This window comes from Cygnus atratus, chromosome 16 (genome assembly GCF_013377495.2).
Source record: "Cygnus atratus isolate AKBS03 ecotype Queensland, Australia chromosome 16, CAtr_DNAZoo_HiC_assembly, whole genome shotgun sequence".
In the NCBI taxonomy this organism is placed as follows: Eukaryota; Metazoa; Chordata; class Aves; order Anseriformes; family Anatidae; genus Cygnus; species Cygnus atratus.
Window position 1 is genome coordinate 15262677 of NC_066377.1, and position 22866 is coordinate 15285542.

General features: G+C 38.6%; 1 protein-coding gene across 7 annotated transcripts in view; it reads left to right on the forward strand.

Moving 5' to 3' along the window:
* Positions 1-22866, forward strand: part of RALGAPB (Ral GTPase activating protein non-catalytic subunit beta) — a 69632-nt gene that overhangs the window by 15992 nt on the left and 30774 nt on the right. For 3 of the 7 annotated variants that reach the window (XM_035548234.2, XM_050714017.1, XM_035548236.2), the window contains exons 6-16: positions 1693-1824; positions 3074-3252; positions 6287-6435; positions 6546-6762; positions 13559-13760; positions 15135-15302; positions 16384-16498; positions 16769-16916; positions 19527-19591; positions 19789-19921; positions 21826-21959. In XM_035548234.2, the coding sequence (XP_035404127.1) occupies positions 1693-1824; positions 3074-3252; positions 6287-6435; positions 6546-6762; positions 13559-13760; positions 15135-15302; positions 16384-16498; positions 16769-16916; positions 19527-19591; positions 19789-19921; positions 21826-21959 (1642 nt within the window). The remainder of the gene's footprint in view (positions 1-1692; positions 1825-3073; positions 3253-6286; positions 6436-6545; positions 6763-13558; positions 13761-15134; positions 15303-16383; positions 16499-16768; positions 16917-19526; positions 19592-19788; positions 19922-21825; positions 21960-22866) is intronic. The other 4 variants (XM_035548237.2, XM_050714018.1, XM_050714020.1 and 1 more) reach the window with 3 other exon arrangements.

A 22866-nucleotide genomic window follows, 5' to 3' on the forward strand; every position in this document is an offset into this window, starting at 1 on the left:
ACAAGATAGATCACAGGAAGTTCCGCACCAACATGCAAAAGAACTTCTTCACAGTGAGGGTAATGGAGCACTGGGACAGGCTGCCCAGGGAGGTTGTGGAGTCTCCTTCTCTGGGGATATTCAAGACCCGTCTGGACGCCTACCTGGGCAGCCTGCTCTAGGGAACCTGCTTTGGCGGGGGGGGTTGGACCTGATGATCTCTGGAGGTCCCTTCCAACCCCTACAATTCTGTGATTCTGTGAAAGCAATGCCTTCCGCACGCAGAGGTGCAGGGCACGACTTTGCAAGGTGTAAGTCCAGGCTAACACCAGACTTCATGGGGTTGTTCAGAACTAGGTAGTTCCTCAGCAATACACTACAGGGTGATCCCTCTGGGGCACAAAGTGTAAATGGGTGCTGAGGCATCCATTTTGGCATATTGGAGAGCAGTTACTGCCTGGTAGTAGGTACGTTTATTTCTGTTTTGGTCCTGAAGACGGCTGCTTGTCCTAAAGTTCATTGGCTTGTCAAGATGACTGGGGTTCCCTGTGCGCTTTGGCTGTCTTTTGCATTAGTTGGTTGCCAGTTACTGTAGTCCTCAATGCTGAGAAAGAGAAAACAGTAACTCAGCTTACCCACGGCTGACTGTTAAACTAAGAGTTAGACTTCTGTTTTCCCCTGTCACCTAGTTGTAATGTTTTTACCTTTGTAAAGCATATGGCTTGTATGAAACTCTGCAAGTGGGCAGTGCTGAATGGGGCATTTTGTGTCCATTAACAAGCACTCTTAGTTTAGAAATAAGGATGTGAAAACTGAAGTGAAAAATGGTACTACAAGAGAGTTTGGCTTAGGGAAACAAAAAACTAGTCAGGGAACATCAGGAGTTTGAGAAGGCACCACTCAGTTCTCTTCCATCCTGTTAGGGAACGCCAAGATTATGTTGATCAGGGAAATGAGCCTGGAAGTTTGCAAAGTTGGGGATAAAGGAGGAGTCAAATCAGACAGGAGTGGCTCAGAGAAGCTCACCATAAAGATTTTAGTTCGCTTATCTCAGCCATTATCCTCATGATACTGCACTGCTTTTAAGTCCTCTATGGGTTTCCCTTCCACTGTTCTGCAATTCTCAGATTCTGCAAAAGAAATCTCCTATCTTTCCTTTTTTTTTTTTTTCCCCTCTTTGAAGAGGTTGCTATTTTGTGGATTGCCATCCTGTGCTTGTTGCAGGATTGCATTGAGTGTTGTTAGTGGGCTGGTGTAAATCTTAAGTCATCAGTGCTTTGTAATTTAGACCTATAACCTGATGTGACTTGCTGATGTCATTGGACACTTCAGCTAAAAAACCTTGGGGATAAGGGCTTAAAGTCCTTGATTTTTATTTCTTTTGTCCTTTTTATGTAACATCTTGTCACTTACGTATGTGCCTATGTTAATTGGCAACTCCCCTGGCTAAACGCATAGGAGAGCTGCTGTGGGGTGTTATGCTTTAACAGCTCTTTGATTTGCTTGAACCTTCAGGCATGCTCCAAGGCAGGTACAGGTACCCTTCCAAGCTTAAAGGAGGCTAAATGATCATATAAACTAGATTTCTCTGGGAAGATTTAAGATGTTGCATTGCTGCTTGTGGCCTCCTGCTGATTTCTTTGGGGCTCCAGTGCACAGTTAAATTTTGAGGAACATTAACTGAATGACAGATCTATCTGATTTGCTCTCTAGATTGCTGCGTTTTACATATGGACCTTCATTTCCTCCATTTAAGATTCCTGATGAAGATGCTGGTCTGATTCCTCCTGAAATGGATAACGAGTGCATTGCACAAACCTGGTTTCGCTTTTTACATATGCTGAGGTATTATAATTACAATCATCCATTGTTCACATTCTTACATTATTTTTATAAAATTTTGAAATAAAAAAAATTCTCTGGAGATTGCTAAGTTTTATGTACTTAAGTAGAATAAAGTGTGAGAGACTTGTACCAGTGCCCTGCAGCAGTCCAGTGCAAGGTCATGAGTGGGTTGTTCCACTTTAAAACAGTTTGCATTCTGAGTCAATGAGTTCAATTAAAAAATGTTTTCAAGATCCTCCAAAATGCCAAATAGCTACTAACAAGACTTCAATGGAATTCTGTTTCTCTGAGATAGCAAACAGGAAAAGCAGAACAATAACTCTGAGATGTATACTGCTTCCATTTGCTTTCCAGGGTGTTAAATTTAACCTACAAAAGATTATTTTTAAAATGGGTGTATCTCTTTGTTTTTATGAAGAAAGTTATATGGTTAGTTTTAACTTGTATGGTACTCTTCCTTAAATTTGCAACAGAACCAAGTGGCATGCTTTGTTCTAAGGATTCTTGGGAAAGGTATAACATTAATGTTCTGAATTGATAGAATATTGAACTTTTTATGTAAAATGTTATTTACTAATTAAACCTAAATGTCAGACTGTTTAAAGCTTGCCTTTTTTTTAAACTAATCAAAAATCCGTTCTTTTTCTTAATTTGTGATAGGTAATGTTGCAAGTACTGTAAATCTGGTCTTGCTGTTACAAGATTTGTGTTTGTCAGGGAAAAAAACTCAAATTTTTACATCCCATTCACTTTCTAGTTATTTTTTGCTGGCAATATGTAATTCATTGCTTACTGTTTATGAATGATTTTAACAGTGTAAGAACCTCTTACAAACAGAGTTCAAAAGACCTCATAGTTAATGTTATGGAACTGTGGCATTACTCTCTAGTGTATGCTTCAGTTCATTGAGTATTAATAAAATTATTAAGTCTATTTGGGTAATGTTTGAAGCTTTTTAATGTTTTATTCTTTTATAGGTATGTATTAATAATAATAAAAAAATATTTTTAACGCTTAAAGACTACTACCACTACTACCAATTCAGTAAGGAAAAATTGACTACATAAAAAGCTACAAAAAATCTCCAATAGAAAAATAGTGGTACAAGATGCTGACATTTGGAGTTTTTTATCTGATGCTCTTGTGTTCTTGTTAATTAATTGCCTTCAACTATTGCATCTTTAAGCATTCTTCAAATCTGTTCTTAAACTGACTAAAATATATTTTTCTCTCTTTTGTGTGTGCACAGTAATCCTGTGGATTTGAGTAACCCAGCCATTATTAGTTCTACCCCCAAATTTCAGGAGCAGTTTCTGAATGTGAGTGGGATGACTCAAGAACTGAATCAATACCCCTGCCTTAAACATCTGCCTCAAATATTCTTTCGTGCCATGCGTGGGATCAGCTGTTTAGTGGATGCCTTCTTAGGTAACACTTTTGACTTACCTGTGGATAGCTACAAATAGTAACCTAATCCTTTTTTGTTCTTTTCAAATCTGTGTTCTTCAGAAAACAAATGTAACAATTTATCATAGCAAATAAATCCTGGAATTGATAGGGAAGGGACCCACAGCCACTTTTAAATGACCATCTGTGTACACAGTAATTACATTTGAATGCATAAATTTGCAGGTAACCTTAGTTCTAAATAAATGCAAAGAAAAATTAACTGTTGTGTTCAACATACATCTCTCTTTCTCAAACAGGGCTTCTTTCTCTCATTGTCTAACCAAGAGTACAAGTGTTATGCTTTTAGCGTGTTGTGAGCACTGACGACTTTGTATTTAAACTTTAGCAACAGCTGTGTGCAGTGCCCCTTTTCTTATAAGGTGTTGATTTTTGACTGGCATCTTTAGTTATTTATACTATGACTGCTACTTCCACTTAGTTTAGGATTAGTGGGTGACTACTACTGCTGAGAAGAAAAATCTGTTTCTTTGAACAACTCGGTTACCAGCAGACAGACTTCACTGAAAGGCAAGGCAGATGTAAACACTGGCTGGTAATTTTTAAGTAACACTGTACAGTACTCGAAATCTAAGGCGTTATTTTAAGTACTCTTCAGGCTTATTGAAAATTCTTCAGAAATAATGTGCTATTGTAAACTCTGAAGAGCTGCCTGTCTCCTACTGCTTTTTTGCTTAAGTGTCTGCAAACAAATGCTGTCATCTGCCAGAAGTGTGAGCTGATAGGAGACTGCAGAAGACTTGAACAGATTAAAAAAAATTTTAGAAAAAAAGAAAATGGCTGTGAAATTAGACTGTCATTGGTAGTGTATTCCCCACTGCAAACAAGCTTTTGTTACTATAATTTTCACATTTGTAGGAATTGTAGAATGTCCCAAGTTCAAAGGGACGCACAAGGATTATTGAGTCCAACTCCTGAGTCCCCAAAGAACCACCCAAAAATCAGACCATTTGTCTGAGACCATTGTCCAAACATTTCTTGGACTCCATCAGGCTTGAAGTTGTGACCACTGCCCTGGGGAGTCTGTTCCAGTGTCCGACCACTTCTCAGTGAAGAACCTTTTCCTGATACCTAGCCTGAACCGCCCCTCTCGCAGCCTCAAGCAGTTTCCTTGGGTCCTAGCGTTGTTTAAAAAGTTGCTGAATAATAAAAAAAGAGCAAACGGTCAGTTTTCAAGTCCACAAATTGTGACTGTTCTAGAAAGTTTTTGAAACTACTACTTAGACTGTGATCATGAATCGTGAAACCTATTGTGTCCACCGTGATTGCTTTTCACTAATACTAGATGTGAGATTTTAAATATTCATCAGTCTATCAAATACTACCAGAAATTATGAAGATTATATGTAGGCAAAATGTGGCTTCACCTTAAGAAAACAACCTCCTTGTATTACTCTGTCAAACTGTCTTCCTCTCTGTGATGGTAGGATTTGACCATCTCCACTGAAACAATAATAAAATAAATATGGCCAACTGTGCATTGACAGGGAGAGAATCCTTCCTGTGCAGTGCATTTTTTTTAAAAAAAAAAGGCTTTTAATTATAGCATGCATTGAAGAAAACATTCTGTAACTGAGGTTTTTGTGAAACTTGGGTTGGTAATTAATTTTGAGTGTACAAAACAGTTTGTAATTAAAGGTTTGTGAGAAGAGCAGAGGAGCAGAGGGAAGTGCTGTGGGACTGTCAGCTTTGCACAGTACCTTTGCTGGGTGTTTCCTACGGGGAATGTCTGTTGGCCCTTAAAAATAGGCTGGGTTTCTTATCTGAGATCTTTAACACTGGCGTTGCAGTTAGTCTTTTGTGGTCTGCATCTGGGTGTCCAAGACTCCATTTGCACCTGGGCAGTGGCGATGAGCCCTCAGGTGTGCACGTGCTCAACTCCTGTCTGGGGGAGGAAGGGGATCTGGGACTGAGGTTTGCTGTGTTGCTGAGCACTTCCGTGAGCTCCTGCCAGCCCTGACTCTGCTGCAGGCACACCAGGACCTTTGCTCTGTACATGAGCTTTTGGTAGGATGGTGAATTAGAGACTTCAGGCCTCTGAAAATCTGCTGTAGCAAGATGAAATGCACGGTGTGCTTGAAAGTTCAGCACTCGGGCACATCAGAGCTTTCGGAGAAATCAAATTCAAGCTCTGCGTGGATGGACACATGCACACACAATGTGTTGTCAGGCAGGTGTTAAAGCAGCAGCGTGGACTCCTTCAACTAAGGCTAATGAGATCTCATTACCTTCTATACCAAGTGCCAAAGCACATTGTTTTTATCTTGCTCTCTCTGACATAGTTAGGCAATGCATGCATTTGGCAAAATATTGCACCATCTTTTAAAAAAAAATTATACCAAAGTAATAGTTTCATAGGGCATATGCTACCATTTGTTTGGAGTGCAACAGTGATGACTCAACAGAAGTCAGTTGTTTTGTTAAGCATTGAGGTGCTTAATGTAGTCAAAAAATCTGTGTCAAATCTTCAGACATGCTGCAGTTTTGCACTTAATTCTTCAAATGGGGTGAGAGGGTGGTGATATTCAAATGGGAAGAAGACGTGTTTGTTGTTGCAGATTTTGCAGAGAGAATTTCTAAGCTAGTTACTTCTGATTCTGTGACTAGAAAGAGTAGCTCTTACATACCACAAATACTTTCTTGAAACTAGGTTTTACGAGATGACTGATCTAACATCCTGCTACCATAAAATTATAGCTTGCTCAGCTTTCTTGCCATCTTTTGCACTGGCTTTAGTATTTGTTCAGTGAGCTGATTGAGCTCACTGTTAAGCGTTTGCTTATCTAATACAAGCAGGGTTTTCTTTTGTTTGTGCATTTATTTTTGCTAACAGTAAAAGGGGAAAGGTGTTTTTCTTACTACTGCTGTCTTTGGGAGTGGGGAGAGGGAGAAAAGCTAGTCTATTTACAGAAGGTCCAAAGGCTGAGTAACTGTGCTGCTGTGTATGAGCTTATGGAAGTCTTGCTGAAAGCTTGCTTTATTTCTTGATCTACAGGCATTTCACGACCGCGGTCAGACAGTGCACCACCCACGCCAGTAAATAGGCTGAGCATGCCCCAGAACACTGCTATCAACACAACTCCGCCCCATAACCGAAGGCATCGGGCAGTGACTGTGAATAAAGCAACAATGAAAACCAGCACTGTAAGATTTCGTGTTCCGTATTTAAGTTCTTATCCCATTTGATAGCTTCCTCAGTTAGAGGAAGTCATTTATTTGTTTCTAGGAGCTTATTTGTTCTTCTGTTCAAATAGGTAACTACTGCACATGCTTCGAAAGTGCAGCACCAACCCTCTTCTACTTCCCCACTCTCCAGCCCAAACCAGACAAGTACTGAGCCACGGCCACTACCAGCTCCTCGCAGGCCAAAGGTTAACAGCATCTTGAACCTCTTTGGATCGTGGTTATTTGATGCAGCATTTGTTCACTGTAAACTTCATAATGGAATAAACAGAGATAGCAGCATGACTGGTAAATATTACTGAAAAATATATGTACATTTTTTTCCTTGTTTTATTGACATTTCCTACCTGCAAGATTAACATATGTATAATCAGAAAATAAAAATAAAATCTGAAGTGCTGTATTGTGGTTAACCCCTCCCAGCTGAACTGACACCTGTTATTAGCCCAGCAGGTGTTTGGGGGCTTTAAAATTAAATAAATAAATCACTTTTCACTGTTAAACACTCGCTTGCTCTAACAAGCATGTCAGTCCCAATTATGCTAGTGGGAAAAATGTTATAAAGTGAAGAAAATAATGTATTAAGAGTCCATTTCCTAATTTGATATCTACCAGAGTAGCTTGTGGAGCAATGGCAGCTTTTTTTGTGACTCTTTAATGTTTGAAAAATTGTCAAACCTCACTCAAAATATTGCATAAAGTGATACTTCTTGTTTTTGGAGAATGTTATGAAAACAGATAATCCTTAAGATAGCAAGTAAAGTTGCTTCCTTTCAGTGATGGTTGTTACATGTTTTCATATGCAGCTTGATACTTTGCTTGTCTTCACTCCTCAGTTGCTAGATTTGTCTCCTATGCTTTGCTCAGCTCTAAAGGTTAGATGTTTTGAGATATGATAGAAGAATAAGTGCTCTGCTCAGAGAGGCTTTCAAACACTCTCCTTCCTTTAGAAATAAGTATTCAAAAAAGAGTAAACTTTCGCAGTTCTTGCATTTTTCCTATTCTTTGTGTAGTATTTTGAATGTCTGCTAAACTTTCCCAAGAGATCTGTCCATCAGAAGCTCACTGGCCAAAGTAAGAAAAATAGGTTGTAGAGGTATGTTGTAGCAAGTTGGGTTTATAGTAGGATTTGATATCAGCAGTTGGACTGATAAACTTCCTTGTTCATTGTGTCACAAATCCCATTCTTCCACTGTGTGGAGGTGATGAGTTTAGGATTAGCTGTCTCTTAAAGATATTTTTAAATATGCAATACATGGTTTTTGAAAGTGTTCAGTCATGGATTTCTGTGGCAGGAGGTTCAGGTCCCTCTGAAAAAGCCCTGTGATATATTACTGGAGAAACAGTTGAGATTAGGAAGGAATAAAGCATAATTTGAGGGTGTATTCAGTTGCGTATGTGTCTACTATATTTCTGTGCTTACTGCTTTTCAGACTGATCTGATCATTTTTTTTACATAACCTCTATCTTGAGCAATTTCAATCAGGTGTTTAACCTGCCAAGGATATCAGCTGAGATGCTGCTTATGCAACAAAGTGTCAGCTGTAAACAGAGATGATGTGGCTCTAACAAAAGTACACTGTTGTGCAAAATCAAAATTGACTTCCTTCAGTGAGTTCCAGGACTGCCTTTTCACATATGCAGTATTTTAAGTCCTCTGACAGTGGTCAGAAGGTTGTCATATGGCTATCCTTATAGAGGGCTTTACCATCTTCCTAAACCAAGAAATGTAAATGTACATGGAGATTTGTAGCAAATTTTTAGCCCCGGTGTTTTTCTACTGGGAAAAGAATAAAAGGAAAAAAATCTGTTCCCTCTCTGAGCTCTTCAAACCAATCAATAATGGGATGAGGCTTTGCACATCACACATTCTGCCGTTTATAAGCAGCAGTAGATTTGGGAGAATTACACTGATGGAGACCCAGAAAACCATCTGTCCTCTGTCCTGCTTTTCTAGCAGTTTGGAAGACAGAATTAACTGACAGAATTCAGTTGAGCATTTGCATTGCCCTTTCAACATGCTGTGAGTATTGTTACCACTATGTAAAGTACTGTTCATAGCAATGTTGTGACAGGCCATCAAAAGGAGAGTGATGCTGCTGGAACTCTGTAGAGAGGCACCAAAGCCTGATTGCCTGATTTATTCTTTTGGAGGTCTCAAAGTCAGCTGCTCAGCCTCTATCTTAAGCAAGAATATGTGACAAGACTTCTAAAGGTCTAGACTCCTGCAGTTTCTGTTGACTTGAAGTATCAACATCCTTGAAGTCAGGTCTAAGTTGAAATTGGAGTTTATTTTCTAAGAGTCTAATCAATGAAGCCTGATGCCTCCAGGTGAAGTCGTCTCCTTGAACTGTGTAAGGCAGAAGGTGCTGTGCTGGACTGATTAAGTGGGCCAAGAGGACTGTGTACTCTGGTCCCTTTCCATCACAGAAGAGGGGCCCATCAGATCTTGGTTTTGTGCCCATTCACCTGCTCATTCTACCTAATACAGGTGTGGCACGAGGAAAGGGGACAGCTAGCTGTCACAATCCCTACATGTAGGGGAGAGGGCTAAAAGAAATCTTGGTACATGACTTCTTTTTGGCTGCGTTATCTATTATATTCACGAATGCTTTAACTAATATTTTGTAATTGGGAAGTGTCTGTACCAGCTTTGCTGTGTAATAGTGTCTTCCCCCTGGCCCATATACACACCATGTTTCTTTAAGGTCTGGGACTGCAGTTGTCAGATTTCAACAGCTGTAAACCCCTCTAACATTCAATTTGTTTCAATGCCATACAGTTAAGAATTTCTTCTTTAATGGCTCCCTGCTGTGATTTCTGTTTTCTTGCTGACTGGATGATTGAGGACTGCCTTGCTGTGTCAGAGAAAGAGGTGAAATACCTTGGTGGAAAAGACTCTCTTTAGGACCAAGAAGATCCCTCTGCCCTGGCACACCTTTCTGGAACGCTGCATTTTCCAGTGTGTGTTTTTCATTCCCGAGAAGTGACATGAATTTTCAATGAAAACCTATATAATGGGTCTAAAGAGATCTTCATGAGCTATATGGGAGTGCCTAACAAGAAGAAACTCTGTAGGATGAGATGCAGTGTCAAGTTCTACTTCAGAATTTAGTCTATTCTTTTAAGCGAACCCTGCTGATCCACATGGACATAGCACATAGTCCTTCTCCCATCTTACAAGAAGTCTTTCTAATGAGCTTTAGGAAATAAAGAACAGTTGATCAAGGCCCACGTGAATGAGTAGACATCTGCCTTGTGCTTTTCTCTTTGCCTTGGTGCCTCTTGTCTCTGATTTCTTGAACTCTTTCACCTCCAGAAGAGCAAGAAAAATGTGTCTGAGTTGGGAAAAATGTGCAACTTTTTATAGGTTCTGAGCTGAAAAATACCTGGATGGATGGGAGAGTACTCCATCTTGCTCTAGGTGACCCTGCTCTGAGCCCACCTAGGTGATCTTCAGATGTCCCAACCTCAACTGTTCTGCGGTTCTGTGAATATAACTACCACCCTACTCTTTCCAATTTTCTTTTATTTCTGTGGAAAAAAAAAACACCTTCTTGTTCTAATCCTGAATCCTGCAAGGGTTGTCACAGGTATTTCACATTTGTGGTTGCAGTCATTTAATCTTTGTCTCTGGGAAAAGAGAGATTGCAGAATTTTCCCTGCCATGAGTTTAGCTGCACTGTGTAATCTGTGTATGATTGAGTGCTAGTGGAGTTTCGTTATCAGGAAAGCAGTCTTCCTGTTTGCTCTGAGCCTTGTCTTGTGTAGTTGTTTGGATTCTGAAGCGAAACAGGGATCTTGCCATCATCAGTGCTAATACTGTTGTGCCTCAAGCATCCTGTGTCAGTTTTTAGTTTCTGCACTGAAATCTTAATGGTGAAGCTTTATGGCTTTATGTCAGGCAGCTAATAAACATTATTCTGTATTGTGGGAGGAGAGGAAAATGCTTAGTTCTGTGTGTTTTCCTTTGAAAGGACTTGGATCTTGCTTGTATGCAGAATTAGAATGTAGAATTAGATGGCTGTGTGATATTTATGTAACTATAAGCGTGGCCTGAACAGCTCCCCATGACTGGTACTTGAATAAATTCCTTAAGAAATGCAGCAGGAAGGCTTTATGAAGATATCCCTGAACGTCACAGCTCTGGGGTATGTATACATGTGCTGAGTTTAAGGTCATTGACAGGATGTGTGTCAAGACAAGCTGGGTCATACAATGGAAGCTGCTGATAATTGCCGTCTTCAGCAAATGGTGAGAATTGGGAGAAACTCATTAATCTATTGTATCAGTATTTCAGCAAGTGAATCTTCCATTCGGATGGGCTTGTTCTTAATCCTTGTACCTGAAGAAGTCATGGGCTTGCTAGCCATGTGTTGTAAAGCAGCTGGGGGAGTTTTGCTGTGGGTGGTTGCTGATATCACCTGGGTGCTGTTGGGCATTGAAGGAATCTTGGAGTACAGTTTAAGCCTCATCTCTTTTGTCCCTACTGTTGTTAATATATTGCCTTAAAGACTGCTTAGGGGAGGTCTAGGAGCCAACTGTGATAATCCCTGATTAGGGAAATACTGAGTATTTCTGAGAGGCTTGGTGCAGGTCTTGATCTGACCCAGCATGTTCAAAGCAGCAGCTTCTCCAGGGTAGGTAGGTTTCTCTCATGGTGCCTGGCTTCTGGCGTTTTTCCTCTCTCCCATCTGTTTCTGGAGATTGTTTTTGAGATGTTGATCTCTTTAGTGGTGCTCTGCCTTTTATTTCTGCTTTGGAAGGTTGTCTGTTGAGCTGGTGGTCAGGGGAGGCATGCTCATGCTGTTAAGGGTTGTTAGCAGCTTGGCTTATGATGGATGGAGCAGTAATGCTGTCAGGAACATGTATTTTGGAAGCTTATGGTTGAGGAGACTGTAGGTAAGCAATCTTCCCCTTACGAAACATACCCCAAGTAACATAATCTAGGGAAATGTACTTGAGCTGGGAAGGGTTAATACATCCTTTTAAACAACTGATGTACATTGATATGAACAGATCTAAATCTTATTAGTATTTTGTAACTTTTTGTTCATTGTTTTGCATGGTACTTTCAAAACCATAGTTTTGGACCTGAATGCCAATTTCCTATGTGTTTAACAAGCTTGCTATTTCATAAAGCTTTTAATCTATTTTTTAAAAAAGCGAAGAGCTTCTTAACTTATATTACAATTTCACCATCTTAAAAGTATTTTATAACTACTGCTGTCCTTTGATTTGTTTCCATTTTATTTCTATTATCTTGCAGCATCTTTTATCCAAATTCTTCTTTCTTATAAATCTTGTAAGTAGGAACCAGTAGCTTTTCCTTAATTGCGGTCATGCTTTTCTTTTTCCATAATCCCATGTTTTATTTGTAAATTCATTCTCATTGTCTCTTGTAGCTTTTGCACTTTTACTTGAAAAAGACAAGTAATTTTTGTGTGTGTTTTTGAATGGGGAGGATTGTTGGCAAAAGCAAATTAATCTGCCTGAATCAGTCCCATCTTTTATGTACTTTAGTCTGTGATCATGTCATGAGTTTCAGGACTTTGCACTAACCATGTGGTTTGTTTTATTTTTTTGTTTTTGTTTTTGACTTAAAGCTTATTTTACAGACCTAGTGTTTGATTTGTATGCATTGTGCATGTAGTGTTTTTTTCCAACTACAGTATATTGCTGGATAGCTTACTTAGGACAAAAAACGGCTCATGGGAAGATGCATAAAGATTTGTGCTTATTTACTACTTATGCAATGAAAATTTGTAAGGTAACAGCAAGTTAAACCATGAATTTGAAGACAAAAATTAAAAGTAGACACTTGTCATTAGAGTTTCTTTTCAAAAACAACAACAATGGACAATAAAAATATGGTCCATAAATTTAAATTATAAAGTATTCCAAATGTCAAAGTGTTAAAGTCTTTGTTTGCAAGACTGATTGTGAACCTAATAGTCCCCAGTGTCCCAGGCTTGAAATAGAGTAAGCTTTCTGGTACTGGTAGAGTTATGTTAGCTTGATTTATTAGGAGCACGCATTATTTGTTCTGTTTAGTTTTATAGCTTATAAAATTTCTGAACATCAACATAGTCTTAGCTAAAAATTAGAAGGAATGTGCTCTTTCTGCCATTAGTAATCCAACAGTGAATTTTGACTTTTTTTCCCTTTCTTCTTGGGCAGTGAGGATGTTATCTTTTTTTTGGTTGCTATTCCAGAAGAAATGATGAAGTCAGCAAAATGAGTAGCCTCTTGCATCCTATGCACGTGATACTGATGTTTGAAAGGAGTACTGGAAATCTTTCTAAAAAAACATGAATTTAATTGGCTTGGGCTGGCAGAGCCATCCTGCAGGAAGAAAGCAGGAAGAGCATAAAGCAAGCAGAACCAAATCCCGGTTAGGTAACAGTGGTCCCTCGAGACTTGTGCGGTGCATTCTATGGGATAGTCTGTGAGTGCATAGGAGAGGACCTTCCTGGTAGCTCCCTTCTGGAAGCTATCAAACCCCAGGACTCTTGAGAACAGAAGGACCAAATCAGGAGAGTGGCTCTCAGCAAACTTCTCTTTCTGACATGGGTCCTTTAGAATTCTTGGGCTTTTTTTTAAATGTTTTATGTTTATGCAACAAAATGGAATCAAAGCAGCTTGATGTTCAGAGCAAAGCAGGAGATTATTTAGCCAGTTGCAGATTAAGCACTTGTGTGGAGGTGGTAGTAATGGCACCGTCAAAAAGTTTTTTCATATCTTAAGGGGGCAAGGAAAGGTGATGCTTCATTTTCTGGAGATGAGAACTAGGTGAAGAAGATCCTTGTCCTCTGGAGACGATAGGGAGTTAATGCTGGGTGCAAGGACACTCTTCCCAACAGAAAGTTGGGATTGGCTTTTGGTCAGCACTTCCCATCGTTAAAAGGAAAAAAAAAAAAGTTATACCCTCAAATAGTTTATAAACAGAGGCGCTGACTTAAACATAGTAAACTAACAGCTTTATGATGACTGCTAAATTTGACTTGATCTTTGTGTCCAGGATCCCATGAGCCTATTATGTATGTTGACAAATACAGTGAAACACTGTTTTTTCTTTTCCCAGCTATAGCAACTCAAGCTAGCGTGGAGTTTCGCCGGAAAGGATCACAAATGTCCACAGATACAGTGGCTTCCAACCCTATGTTTGATGCCAGTGAATTCCCAGACAACTATGAAGCAGGAAGGGCGGAGGCATGCGGGACACTGTGTAGGATATTTTGTAGCAAGAAGACTGGGGAGGAAATATTACCAGCTTACTTATCCCGGTACTAACCTATCTTCCAGTTGCTTTATTGGTGTTCTTTTATGGTGCAAAGTAATTTGCAGTGAGTAGCATTCAGTTATGGTCTGAATTCTGTGTTGCCAACTCTAAAAGCATGGTTAGCCTGCAGATGGCGTAGGCAGAGATCCCTCTCTTAAGGGAGCGTTGGCTCTGTTTTGTTTCCTTGCAGTGCTGGTTTTCACTGGGGCTTTCTTCAAGCTCTAGTCGAAGGGAAGTCCCTCAGACTGCCTCCTAGCTGGAGGGAACGTTGTCTTTTTGGGACTTCCTTACCTCTTGCATTCTTGAGGGTTTTTTTAAACTTGCCATTGAATACTGCTGTGATGGACAAAAGAAGTGTGCAGACATGAAACTTTGTATGCTTTATTAGACCATGAAGGGTCTTGTGTTGTCAAACAACACTGATTTTCTTAAAAATATTTTTACATATAAAAATACACGAATATTCCATTATTTAAAACAGTTGTGTTCTGAAATAACCTCAATTTTCAATTTTATTTTTAATAAAATAAGGCAATCCTACCTATCATAGTGTTCCTTTTTCCATTTTTTTGTTTAAAAGTGCTGAAACAAATGCTAGAGGCAGAGAATCAACTTTAAAAATCATAACTCTTAAACTGTTCAATTATGTTTGTCATAGATGGTGTCAAAACTTCCTTGCAGACTGAGCCATTTTAGTTCATGTATATATTAGATGGTGTCTTTCAGTCAGTTTCCTCTGTTTTGTAATTTATTTTTTTTCTCAGATGAGAATGTAAATTTTTGTTTTTTTTTTCTCAGATGGGATGTAAATACTCTTTTACCAAGAAACTGTAGAGGAATGGCTGGCTAGATAAGTTGGTTCTGCCCCTGTGATTTTTCATTTCAAATAGTGGGTTGATATATTCGGTCTCGCTTTCCAAATGTTGTAATTGCTGATCAGTGTTGTCCTTCCCCTACGGATTTTGCAGTAATTTTCTTCTGTTAGGGAGTTACAGTCAAGATCTCATTTAGATCCTTACACGGGGAAGCGAGTAGTGGGGGGAGCACGTTCAAGCACTGGTAGCAATCATCAGCGCTGTATCTGCAGCAGCTCCCATCCCCTGTGTTGCAACAAGTCAGATGTTTCAATAAAGCTGTACTCTGCTGTTTTTTCACGTGAAATACGTGTGATTTGTGTGGCTTTTTTTAAGCTAGCTCAGTATATTTGCCTGTGCTAACATAACTTATGGGGATGTTCATATAAACTTTTCTTAACTCTGATTTTGACACTTGCTCTATCTTAAATGGATAAGATCAAGTAGTTGCTGCACATTCTTGTTCATGTAGGATGCTGATATTTTTTATGCGCAAGTAATTCTATCTCATCTTTCTTTGTCAGATTTTACATGCTTTTAATTCAGGGTTTGCAGATAGCAGATTTCGTTTGCCACCCTGTTCTTGCCAGTGTTATTCTCAACTCCCCTCCTCTGTTCTGCTGTGACCTGAAAGGGATTGATGTCGTGGTTCCTTATTTCATTTCGGCTCTTGAAACAATTTTACCTGACAGGTAAATTGCTGTTTCCCTATAGATATTACAAGAAGTATGAAGAGGTGTTTATCTTCTGGGGTTTCTGCCATTCCTGAAGGGTTTTCACTGAAGGAATTCTGTAGTGTGGGCCCCATATTGTGTATATATTTGATAGTGATAACTGCAACGTATCATAAACTCTAATTTTTCATTTCATTTAATGCAATTATTTTTAAAGCATTAACAGTGCTTTTTGAAAAATGAAATATTTGAGTTATCTAAATATTCATTTCTGGATAGCAGCATCTACAAGAATGGGGAAAAGGAGTGATTTAGCTGAAATAGGTTTTAAGCCTACTTGTTTTTATGTAAAATTTTACAGTATATTCATTACTGGCTGTTACTTTAAGTGAGTTCATTTGGAGAGTAATCTTATACATCATTAAATGGAAAAAAATGATAATTTAGACAGGCTGGTGAAGTTGGCATAGCTTCTTAAACCAGAAGATATAACCTTGTTTGTCAGAGCAGTACAGATTTCTGCATGTTTTAGTAAATAACTTAAGGCACTTAGTGCAACTCTGTGTGTGCCTTCTTCACCATACGTTTTACGTATTTATACTGAATTTCATTTTGAAGTTATGCATAAACTATTATTTGTCTTCTGGGCTTAAATCTGAGCCACTGCTTCTTTTAGATGGGTCTTACAGTGGCTACTGAAAGAAGTTGATCTATTTTCAAGCAGATTGTATTTTATACAATGTGCACAGGAACATATTCTATGTATCCCTGATAGTGCTGGGTTGGTTTGAGTTGTAGTAAGCAAATAAAGGCTTGTGAATGAGACTTCCTGCTTTGAAAATGCAGTATATAATACTTTCATCTGTTTACTGCTTCCGTGTTCAGTAGAAAATACTAAACAAATAATGGTTCTTGCATGAATAAATTGTTTCTTTGCCACTGTTACAAAATAAGAAACCTGAATCAAGAAAGAAACAGCTACATCATGTACTGCAAATTGTTTAAGATCAATGGATGTCTGTATATTTAATTTTCACTTAAAATTTGGCTTCAAATTTTTGGGAAAAGTTGATTAATTGTATGATGCTTTGATTTGCAGAGAACTCTCGAAGTTTAAAATCTATGTAAACCCCACAGAGCTAAGAAGAGCTTCAATTAACATCTTGCTGTCTTTGTTGCCACTCCCTCATCATTTTGGAACCATAAAATCTGAGGTAATAAACTTAGTTTTCTTTTGCATTTTGAGCTTTGTTTTGCTGGTAGTTTTAGAGTGGCATTTGGATGAGTTGTGGTATTGTGTAGTATTTAATATTCTGATTAGCACTGAAACTCTTACAGCAATTTTTCTAACCGTAAGACTATACTACATGTCGACAGTAGTAATGTGTGCTGTGGATGTTGACTTTTCAAACCAATACCATGCTGGTGTGTTTAGCCTAAGTATGGAGTTGATCTCTACTCAAATAAGTGTATTTTTCCTTCAGGTAGTCCTGGAAGGGAAGTATAGCAATGATGATAGCTCAACGTATGATAAGCCAGTAACCTTTCTCTCCTTGAAGCTGAGGCTTGTGAATATACTTATAGGAGCTTTGCAAACTGAAACAGATCCCAACAACACTCAAATGATACTAGGTAAATTCAATGTTTTTTATTTATTAATTAAGTTATGGAAGTGTCTTTCTTAATCTCTCCTGCAATAATTAAATATTAGTAATTATTTACATGTTGCTTTGCAAGAAGAAGAGGGGAAGTTCCTGGCAGGTCATCTTCTGTATAATCTCCCTCATACCATGAAAACATCTTTACAAAAGTCACATTTTTGTTAAAAATGTGTGTCTTTCTCCTCATAAATGTAGAATGGTACTTGAAAAGTAAAGATAGAATTAAAGCATGTTCTAGTAGGTAAAGTCAGTCCATAACTAGGAAAGTAAATAGAAAAAAAATGTTGTTTTAATATTGGTAAGAATTCTTGACTAGTGGATTACAGGGAACGTTTTCGTTGGAACATTTTAGTTCTTTGCATGATTAAGCCTAGAAATAAATTGAAACTCCAGTGTTGGCAGAATACAAATGATATATGTCTAATACTGTATAAATCCTCACATAAAAGCTTCAGAATTAGAGTCTGGAGATGCATCATGGTTTGGCAACAAACTGTTCTTTGTGGTAATAGATGTATTAACATGTGAATACTTAGTAACTAGAAGCTGAAATCGTGAATATAGCATAATCTTTCAAGTTGGATGTATTTTCAGACAAGTAAAAATTCAGTTGCCTTATTTTTCCCTGATTCGTTTCCCTGTTGTTATGTAGAAGTAACTTTTTTTCCACGTTATGGTGTCCTTATCCCTCAAAACAATTACCATACCATTTTCTTTTTGACTGTTTAAAAAGCAAGTGGATTTGCCCTGGGTAGGCACCTGACTTGTTCTGGAATGCAGAGAGCCTATCTAACTAACAGGAGAGGGGAGGGGAAAGGACAAAAGCACTGCAGTGAATGGAAACAAATCCAGTCTGCAAAGTCTTTCGGAAAGCTTCTTTTCAGGGGTTGAAACTATTTCTTTACTAGCAGAAGACCAGGGGAGAATAATTTGGAAGAATGTTTTGTAGGCAGTGCTGGTGAAGGGCTGAGGAAATGTATGGTTTCATAGTGGTCCTCTAAGGAAGACTCACGAGGCATCAGCACACTGGCGGTTGTCTCGGCTCAGGGACTGCGGGGTGATGTTCTGTTAAATCTTACCCATGTGTTCCTATACCCCTCTGGTGCCTGCATCCAGCTGGGCAGATCCTCTGCCTAGGATGGTTTCACCATTACCTGGCTGAGACACATTAATGCACTGTTTCCCCTCTTTTCCTGTTGTTAAACTCTGGTTTCCATATGTGAAGTTATGTCCTGCTGGCTTTGGTTGGAAAGGATGCATGAATCTCAAGGTTAGCAAGAGGTTCTTGCACGTGCCACCACCTTCTAAACAAAAATGGCGTTTATTTCCAGCTGCTCAGTAAATATTTGTCAATGACTAGTGCATTTCTCTTCATATAGCAACTGGAGTTTTCCTAAACACTCATTGTTAGGTTGGGGGAAAAAATTAATGCAGTTACAGGCTGTTTGCACTACTTGACATAAGACATCCAGAATGCATCAGCAGTTTTAATTTAACTGTGTCTTATGCTTGTGTGTAGTTATCTCTCCCAGGATGGATATTTCTGTCTACCTGCTGGCTAATTTGAGTGTAGTGTGGTTGGTTACACCTGTAGTGAGAGCTTCAGCTTCTTCAGCACGTTATTTTGGGCATCAGTGGCAAAAGGAACAAACAAAAAAGCACAGAAATGGGATCCTGGGGTTCACTTCTATGCAGAGAATTTTGGTATATTCTGCCTCAGACTATGCACCAGCTTCCTGATTTAGGAAGTTGTTTTTTTGTTTTAGCCTAATCGGAATGAAAGTGATATTTAATTTGATAATCTGTGGTTTTGGAGAGCAATGATGCAAATATTGGTCTAGATTTTGGGCAGAAATATCTATAAAAATAGCTCTGCTACAGTGGATTGGGGGTTCTTTTAATGGGTCCTCGATCAGTATGAGAACGATCACAGCCCCTTTTGTTGATGTATTAAGGATTGTTGAATGGACCAGACGTTATCCGCCTTATCTTCCAACAGGTTGCTGTCTGTACTGTCAGTCCAATAAAACTTGAAACTGTATTTTTGTTTGCCAGTTACCAGCTGCCTTTTGGCTCCTAATGGCCAAATTGAGGAAGGGAGGCTCTTTGTGCCAGGCACAGAGATTAGCCCAGGCCAGTACTGTATAACCCTTGAGATGGCTTTGGACTACACAGTGCACTTTAGCTGTCTCAGTTATCTGAACACTACTGTTATTTTACTAACAGAATCAATAAATCTCTTTAAATGTAACTTGAGTTTTTAAATGATCACAGTCTGATGGGAGACAGGGAAAGGTTACAACCCTTCTGTGAAACAAAAATCCTTCTGAACTGAGGAATTTAAGAAACCGATGTTGAAAGCATTTTTAAAATAGCTGAAAGCATTCTTTACCTCAGCTCTTGTCTGTATCAAATTGCTAAGCCTGAAGCAAATCCTTGTGCTTTATAGAACTCTTATAAAAACTCTCTATAAAACAGCAGGAAAATTCTGTGTTCTAGACCTTCATTGCTTCTCTAAATTTTAGCCATGACTGTTCTATTATGGTCTTCAGTAGTTAACCTTCTTTCATCTAATCTTCAGGTGCAATGTTAAATATTGTTCAAGATTCAGCACTGTTAGAAGCCATTGGCTGTCAGATGGAAACGGTAAGATTTTCGTTTGTTTGTTCGTTTATGAAGTTACTGCTTCAGAAAGAATGTAGTTCATTTTATCTGCTGTTTTAAGACGTTCAGTTAGCTCCCTGAGGTCTGATCATATTTCTCCCCTGTATCTGGAGTATCCTGCTATATAGAGAACTCTACTCAAAAAATCTCATCACTTAAAACTGACTTTCAATTTGCAGAATGGTGGCGAAAATAACCTCTTCAAAAGCCACAGTCGTACTAACAGTGGCATTAGCACTGCAAGTGGAGGCAGTACAGAGCCTACAACACCAGACAGCGAACGACCAGCACAAGCCCTTCTAAGGGATTATGGTAAGGATAGCCCTTTTGAAAAAAATGTCATTATATCCCAAGTTGATTTTTTTTCCCTTTTGTAGTTCTGGCTAATACATTAATATGCATGGGTGTTTTGAACCCAAGGTGGATAGCTCCTTTGTTTATTACTGATTTGATCTCATATGTGCCCATATGTGGTGCTCATGTTCATGTGCGCTGGTTGGTTTTTATGCGTTAGTTGGTTTTTAATACTACCACGGGACTCTCCTATTAATGTTTTCAAAGCAATAACATAAATTATGGAAAAAGTGTTTGCAAACTGCTTTACTGTGTCATAAGTTTTCAATATGTTTAGTTTTCATGAATAGTAATGGAACACATCAGGTATAAATTAATTGCTTTATTCATTTTGGTAGCATTCCAAATGCTTACCTGAGCTTTGTAGCACCTTTGTTTTTAAAGACCGTTTGGGGAACTCCTGTTTTTATAGAGCAAGTAAGCAGAACGCTTGCAACGTGTCATTATAACAAACATTTTTCAATTAATATTAGTTTGTCTTGTACTGTGCATTTTTTTAATCTGTAATAAAATAAATGTTCTTCTAAACCTTTCTGTGGTAAGCTAGGTGAATGTGGAGATTCTGGAATTTTATTTGCTCGTTTGGTCTTTAGCAACGTAATTGATGTTAGCCAAGTGAATGGGAGAACAGACCATCTTGTAGGCTAGGTAAAAAACTGTTCTCACCAGACATTTTTTCCCTCTAGTCTTCAAAATATGAAGAGGGAGATTAATGGGAAAGATTTTAGTATATTCACATGGAAATGTTAGATACAGTGATTCACATAAGCATGTTAGCGCTTTCTCAAAAGGATTTTTCTAAAATGATTGAAGTGTTCATTTTTACCACACCACTTGAATTACATGTTTAACTCATGTGTTTTCATTGACAAATGCTCTTGGAATCTCTCAGTGTAAAATATCCATTTATAAGGTTAAAAAAAAATCTTGTAGTTGAATTATTGGCTATTTAAACCATGATATAACTTTGAAAGTATTTTTGTAATATTTTGACCCTGAACTTGTTGGCATTATTGATTTATTTTACTGTTTTTTTAAAAATCCTATGCACAGGAGGTAAGGTTGTAATAAATTTATGAAACAAATTTCTACATTTCTGCTGTATGTTTGAAGGATAAATCGAAAACTGATGGTCTATATTTACTGGTGAACTGTAGCTAACATTTTAATCCCCTACTAGGGTGACAGAGAACATTGTTTCTGAAATTAATTTGACTAGTTCAGTCTTAACAATGAACAATTGAGCCTAAAAACACTTTCTAATTTTAATTTTGAGCTAGAGGATCAAGAAAATTAAAAGTCTAGAACCAATTGTATCTTTTTTCCAGGATGGCTTCTTTCATTATTTACACTTAAATACCTGATGCAACTTCTGATAAAATTAAGTATAGAGAGAATAGCTAACTTCTGACTTAGGTATCTGAAGCTACACGTTCTCTATTAGTTCGTTACTAGTGCCTACATGTGTAAGTACTGATGTCTAACGTGTATGATTAATGCTGAAGTTCTTCTGAGTCTCCAAGACATCAGAGCAATTTAAGTACAATAGGGAACGACACCAAAACTTGAAGCTAGCCATTCTGTTGCTGAAATGTGACAGAATGCTGTGATTGTCCAAAATGTCTACAAAAGAAACAAAAAATCAGATGAGATGCTAGTCTGAATGCATTTGTATAATACTCTGGTGTTGTATATGAGGGAGTTAGCCTGGGCAAGAGAGACCAAATTTCTAGATTGTGGGTTGTATATAATTTTGTGTGTGTGTCGTGGCTGCTTTGGCTTGTGCCCGTGCTTTGCTTATTGTTACTAATGCTTAGTTATTTTCCCTCCCTGTGCTATGTGGTATTGGGGTTATATCCTAGCTCTTAATACAGATACAGCTGCAGGACTACTGATACGCAGCATTCACCTGGTAACCCAAAGACTCAATTCACAATGGAGGCAGGACATGAGCATCTCACTGGCTGCGCTGGAACTTCTCTCTGGATTGGCAAAGGTGAGAGATGAAGTTATAGTTGCTCCAGCCTCTTCTCAGAAGGGTGATCACTGTCCTGTTCAGATGAAAGTCATGCCACCAGGCAGAAGTCTGCATCTGAGTCTGTCAGCAGGTGTTTATCTGGACTTGAGAAAAAAACAGTCCTCCTCTTGTAGGATTGCTTCATCTTACCCTAATGCACGAGCTCACTGGTTCAAGTGAAGTGAACCCAGTAAATGCCTCTTGGCTGAAAGCAAAGCTCAGGGTGGCTGGTTCAGATACATGTTGCTCTACTGTGTGGTTCTGGCTGATTTTGTCGAGCTAGCTGGATGATTCCTAATCTTTCTCATGGATTCACATGTCAATCTTTTTGCTTTGTTTTGGGTTTTGGTTGTGGTTTTATTTCGTTCTTTTTATGTTGCTGGGGAAGCATCTGACGTACTAGGTTGCACAGCTGAGAAAAAAACGTGCCACTAAGTTTCCAGTGGGCAGTATATGGGCTTGGGCCATTAGTTTTCAATGCCACTGTGAACCATTTATCATAGCTTGCTTGGTTGGATGTTCAGTCTGTCCATTCACTGTATAATCAGCCTTAGAAACAAGAGTTTCTGTTGTAGTTAGTCCAGGATGGAAATACACCAGGGCATTAAATAATTTGACTGCCCTTTTTGTAAATGAGTTGTTTTCTAAACTTTTGTTGGAAATAATTTGAACTTAGAAAATGATAGTGTATTTCTGATGTGAAAATGTCACCTTCTCAGAAGCTCTATCTACGCACGGTTCCTCATTGGAAACTGGCCGTGCTGTTTTTCTTCACTTCCCAGCTGAACCACTCATTCGATTTTGGCACCCTCACCTGCAGTCTGTGTCACTCTCCTCTGAGGAGACTCACCTAGCCAATAATGTGACTAACTAGCAAATTAGTAAA